This window comes from Pyrus communis, chromosome 16 (assembly GCF_963583255.1).
Source record: "Pyrus communis chromosome 16, drPyrComm1.1, whole genome shotgun sequence".
Lineage (NCBI taxonomy): Eukaryota > Viridiplantae > Streptophyta > Magnoliopsida > Rosales > Rosaceae > Pyrus > Pyrus communis.
Window position 1 is genome coordinate 7,459,097 of NC_084818.1, and position 6,095 is coordinate 7,465,191.

Genomic DNA, 6,095 nt, shown 5'->3' on the forward strand with positions numbered 1-6,095 from the left:
GTGGTACCCAATAACCTCCCAATCTGGTGAAAATAAGAATTTCTCCTCTACAACTCCATCACATAGCGTACAGCGAGCACTTGTGGTGCACAAATGATGACAGACTGATGTATGAGTGATGATAAAATATATACAACCGATTTTACAGACGCTTTTCCATAGTTTGAAGGGAAGCTTTGTCGAAGAAGAAAAAGAAGTTAAAACGTGTAATGATGAGGATCATCCTAAACAAGGAGGCAGGACTATCACAGGTTCTCTCTTCATTTTTCACTCATCAACTTCTCTTAGTTCTCCTACTTTCTCCACAGATCTTGGTGTAGATGTTATGTACAATTTAACAATTAAACTGGAGTTAAATATATCTTTTAACCCCGATTTTTTCTGTGCATTGGAGATGTGAACCTAATATTGGTATTTTCCTAGCGTCAAGTTTGTAAATAATGGTATCCATAAATTAACCAAAGAAGTTTCACAATGTGGATTGAAATATTGTCCAACTCAAAACTAAAAAGTTGATACTGAATAATTTTACATTCAATCCGAACCTTAAGTCATGGAAAAGCAAAACTAATTGAACCTTACTCGTAGTAATTGACCCTTACTCTGTCATAAGTATCTGGAAAATTAGCACCACTTACAGAAAATGAGATTTTGACATCACCATTTGCCCAGGGCAACTCCTTCAGCAAACTGATTTTATCCTCCCAACCTTTCGAGTCTCGTACATTAAAAAGCATTTCTTGCAAGCCCTCTCCATGTTGAAGCAAAAACTTTGCAAACGTAATCACATTTTCATCGATCACATAGGGGTAATGATGAATGTTCACCACCTTTAAGTGACGTAGGAAATGACTCATATTCTGAGCTTCATTTTCCCAGTATCGCTCTTCGGTGCAATCCAAATCGTCCAACAAAATTTTTTGCCAGTTCTGAAATTTAATTTTAAAGGGCATGTTAGTGATATATAAACTGTAACAGGATTGATTTTTAAAGTTCCCTTTAAAAGTGAATAAGCAAAGGAGAACCAAAGGATAAAAACAAGAGAACGAGCGTTGAAAGAGAAGTGTTGCCAAAACTTACAGTTGAATCATTTACCAGAACTCTGTGCCATATGTAAATACTGAGAGTATGGAGTATACGAGAAGTCTTGAATAGGCATGCTAAACCTGGGATGACTGCTTTGTTCAAACAATCAACGAAAATTTGCAACGTCTTGAGTTCCATAAATGAGTATGGTAAACCGCCTTCAAAATAAATTCTGGATAAAATCTGTAAAAATAAAATAACCCGCATTAATACACAACCTAAAAACATTGCCACATATATGACTAGTTGCTTGCTGCCAAGCTTGGTAAGGTAGGTTTATAACTAAGCAGGGGATTAAAATCATTGGTTGTATGGTAGATAAGTCGAGTGGATAAGAGATCATTATCACCACTTATTGAGGTCAAATTAAGCACACCCTAAGCCCATGGGTTAGTACGGCATACCCTAGCCTCAATGGGTAGGTAGCAAACCTTGAAAACGCAAAACACTGGTTGCTTGCTTACAGAATGTAGATAATGTGCAACAATATGACATTTCTAAACAATAATTACATAGTATATGAGACTCTCAAATAATGAACTGACATCTATACCATTGTTAGTAAAGTAAAGGTTTTTCTTTTTTAACAATGCACAGGTCTCTCCAAACTAGTAAAGAAGAAACATGAAGGAAAACTAACCCGGAGATAGCCATCAACAATGCAAAGGTTTTGGACCTGCGAAGAACTGCAAAGAAGATTGACTATTGTTTTCGCCATGCTCATAACGATTGCTGTCTGTGCCATGCTCATATCCATTATTGCCTGCGAACAAACTAGGTGACATGTTTTTAGGGTGGGAAAGCTGGTGATTGAGCTTTCCTCAGTACTAGAGATTGACCCCCAATAGAAACTTTGCAGATTTGGGGCTAAAATGTTGACCCGACTTCCTTGAAGGTATCCTTCGAAAGCATGTGTGATTTCCAAACTCTCTAGTCTCATTCCCGAAATGTCCAGGCAGTTGAGAAACATTCTGACAATGTGTACATCTTTGATCTTTGGACAAGTAATTTTGAGATGAGTGATGCCAATACAATTTTCTAAACGTAATTTCTCAAGAGAAGGGAAAGAAGAAGCAGAGAATAAATCCAGCTCCGAAGTACTGTCCAGAAACTTCATACTAGTTAGACACAATGTGCGAAGTGTGTGCACACCACTGGTAGCCACAACATAATAAGATAATGAAATCGGGAACTGTTGGCTTGAAAGTGGTTTTTGCCAAGCATATGAACTATATCTGGCTGCCAATTTGAGACTCCTCAATGAATCACAGTTAAACAAACTTAGCAAACCAGATTTGTCACCGAAAAAATACTTGTCAGTTAAAGAGACATCAAGTTTAAGTTTTTCAACTCTATACTTCACCGCCTGATCAATACAATTATACAAACAAGAAGAACTCAGATCACCTTTAACCCTAAAAACCTTTATATTGGAGTTTTCATCACGGTGCCTCAGTACTGTGTTTACGAATTCCACTTCTCGTTGTTTTAAATCTGAGAAGTCTAGGATAGGAAGGGATGCCCATAGATGACTCCACCTTTTTGATAAAATACTTGTTTGTGCGATGGATTGGATGGGTAGAAAAGAGATTATGTGATGCAATACATCTTCCGGAAGATTACTGATTCGGTCGCTACTGCTTCCCTCAGTGTGTAACTCTCCTTCCTTGGTAAGCCTTATCCTTCCTTGAGCTCTTGTTTCCATGGTTTTGGATAACCAAATTGTCTTCTTTGAAGATTAACCAACAGAGGAATAAAAAAAATTCTTTGAGAAGGAAACGAGAAGGGTTAGATTAGGGTTTGAGACTTTGCCTCGCGTTGTACATCAACTTCCTCCACGTTTTCTTCTCTTTTATTAGGCCAATATTAAAAAATACAAGTCAAAGGCCCAAAAGTCTAAAAGACTCGCGTGCCGCAAATTGGTGAGTTCGGTCCCATATGTCATATGTCCGGCTTGACATGCCCTAATTAATTAGTAGACGGTCGATATCCACCCAGACCAAGCGTTACGTTCGACATCCATTCATATGAAGAAGTTGCCCTGGACGGTTTCTTAGACGATAGTTTCGAAGATTATTGTTATTTCGGACGCTACCGGACTGCCCCTGTCAATTTGTCTCTTGTTGTGTTCAGACTTGCAGTATCCTTATTTGCCTTCGGAGGAAACACAGTTACACTTCTCATACAGTTTCACTTTATGTAATTATGATTTGAGCTTCTCATAATCTGATGAGCGTGGACGTAAGATTGGTATTTTTCCTTGTGTCAAGTTGGTCAATATTCTCATTGCAATAATGTGGCAAACTAAATATGTTGGACTCCGTTTCTCTTTTGTTTCCCTGTGTCAATGTTCTCATATCTTTTCTTTTTTGTTATTTATTCAATGGACACTTTGGATGCGGTCCATGACTATCAATATTTTTTGACTTAAAACTTATTTGTTTTTAGTTTTTAATCAAAGTCTCTGACGTTAATGTAATAATGTAAGTTACTATATTTTTTAAATTAAAAGTTAAAAGTTAAAAATTGTATTTTTTTATATTAATAAGATTTTAAATATAACCCGAAATTTGTGGGATTAAAATAATAAAATATAAATGATACTCTCTATTAATTGTGTGTGTGTGTGTATATTTGGGTACATTCATCAAAATTAACAAAAAAAATTTATTGTACCAAAACATGGATACATTCTTCAAAACACACACAAAAAAAGAAAAAAAAAGATGAAGATATTAGGCTTAATAACATTAGTAAATATCTTCAATTAAACTTGATATAGATACATTCTCAAATCATCAAAAAGAGAATGTACCCATATAAGTTAAAAAATGGATTAAAAAATTATGAATGGATTTTATATTAAAAAATTGGGTAAATTTTATATAAAAATTTTGTACATTTTATATTTTAAAAATGGTACATTTTACATATAACAAATTGGTATATTTAAGAATGGGTACATTTAAGATTAAAAAAATTGAAAATTATATGAATGGGTACATTTAAGATTCAAAAATTAAGAATCTTTTTATAAAAAAACCAATGGGTACAAACTTATTCTAATTTTTTTTTAAATGTTTGAATTGAAAATTAATTAGGAGTTAATAGAAGTGTGAGTATTAAAATCCTAAACCAATTATTAATTTTTATTTAAAAAAATGTAATAAACATGTAAATTCATTAATTATCACATTAATGCTAGGAACTTCAATCAAAATTTGAAAACTAATAAGGTCTTAGTCAATGAACATTAGTAACTAGGGACCAAATACTAATTTTTCCTTTATTCAATTCAAAGATTACAAAAATAGAGTAGTGAAAAAAAGGAGTGGAAATTCTTTTAATTTTTTTGTTACAAGGGGAGCTTAGAGGGTAGGAAAAAAGTTAAACAAAGAAAAACATCAACCTTAACGGTTTACACCGCGACTCTAACAGGATTATCCAGAAGTAATTGATAATGAACGGAGTAGGTTCAAAGAACACAATACACTCAACGTCCACATAAAACTGAGCTTCACCTAACCATCAACCATCATGTTTCTTTCAAGATATGACTCAATCCACATCAGCCAAACTGAGAAATCAAATGTTGACAGCCATATAACAAGCCAAAGATTGTAAAAGTTGCACCGCACCTTTGAAAAGGGACAATTGAAAGAGTTTTATTAATTATGTAAAAAGAAAAAGGAAAAACGGTTTTGGGACAGTTGAAACGACACATTGTTCGAACTGCTTTGTTTGATTAAAGATTGGGAAGAGTTTGGCACTGTTGGTGAGAGAATGAAGTGCTCCAGAATCTTGCATGTGATGTGTGCGCAGTAGTTTGAATCCACAGCTCAACCTCAACCCCAGCTCCGGAATCACTGGAAAGTACTTCAACAGCTATGGTTTCGTTGCTGATTGGAATCGCCATTACGGGAATCACTGAAAAGTAATAGGGGTGGTTACTTAACGATATACATCGAGGGCGGCTGGATAATGTATTTTTTATGTTGACAGTGATTGCAGTGGTGAATTTTGTGTAATTTCTGATTTGTGCCCAGTTTTTTAAGTATCAAAACCAAAACGTTGAACTCAAAAATTAAAATGGAAAATATCTCAAAATTCTAATAATTGAGGGGTACAAATCTTTATTCATTAATTAAGAATAATTGTCGGTACAAACTCTCCGTAAACTTCACTTCATATTAGGTTTTCCTTCGCGCACCAGACCTAAAGAAGGATAAAAATATTTCTGACGGCCTCCTAGGATGAAGAAAGAATACATATTATTCTAAAACGGAACTTTTTTGAAGCTGAAACCAATTAAACTTTAGTTGGTGCATCAGCCCATGGTGAACTTGGTACATCCTTGGGGAAGAGGATCCTCTCCGGATCTAGGATCTCCACATCCTAACCGTTCATCGTACATCGTACGGTCGGTTTTTATCAGGTATTATTTGTGTTTAATTTTAAATAAATAAAAAGTCAAATAATTTCTAACCGCATGATATACGATGAACGTCTTAGACGTGAGAATCCCTAAAATCTTCACAATTTGGATCCGGATGAGATCCAAATCCCATCCTTGGATATTTCATGTATAGGACTGTCACGTCAGCAGTGCCACATCAGCAGTTAGTTACATGTTAGAAGGGTAGCTTCAATTCCAAGCAATGTAATGAGAAGTATAAATACTTCTTCTCTTTCATTATTCACTACCGAGAAGGCAAAAGGGTGAAGAGTTCTTAATATCCAAGTTACCCTTCTCTCATTAGGTTTCAGAAGAAAAAAATTCACGTAGTGTAACTATGGGTGATTATTTTCATTATTTTTCAAAGTATATTTCTCACATATGTATTTTCTTTAATGTAACGTTGAAGGTGGTCTTTTGTGTCTGTCTTTTTCTTTTTGTTTTTCATTTTCTTTTTCTTTTCGTTTGTGTGTAAAAAGAAGTATGAAGTATGTATTGTGTCTTTTGCAAGGTGCCACCATTTTTGTACGTACGCAAATTATGTAATAAGAAG

General features: G+C 34.7%; 1 protein-coding gene across 1 annotated transcript; it reads right to left on the reverse strand.

The window, feature by feature from the left end:
* Nucleotides 1–578: 578 nt before the first annotated feature.
* Nucleotides 579–5,002, reverse strand: LOC137719732 (putative F-box/FBD/LRR-repeat protein At4g03220). The gene is made up of 4 exons (XM_068458765.1): nucleotides 4,931–5,002; nucleotides 1,727–2,452; nucleotides 1,081–1,269; nucleotides 579–929 (listed from the first exon to the last, which is right to left on the reverse strand). Exons 1-4 carry the CDS (start codon nucleotides 5,000–5,002, stop codon nucleotides 579–581), a joined length of 1,338 nt encoding a protein of 445 aa, XP_068314866.1.
* Between the last annotated feature and the right edge of the window lie 1,093 nt (nucleotides 5,003–6,095).

Bases quoted from the DNA above. Each gene is read 5' to 3' on its own strand.
- LOC137719732 (XM_068458765.1), bottom strand. From the start codon at position 5,002: ATGGCGATTCCAATCAGCAACGAAACCATAGCTGTTGAAGTACTTTCC. The intron at 2,453-4,930 runs GTTGAGCTGTGG...TGTATTGATCAG, and splicing joins ATTCCGGAGCTGGGGTTGAG to GCGGTGAAGTATAGAGTTGA. The intron at 1,270-1,726 runs GTTAGTTTTCCT...TTATTTTTACAG, and splicing joins TTGTTGATGGCTATCTCCGG to ATTTTATCCAGAATTTATTT.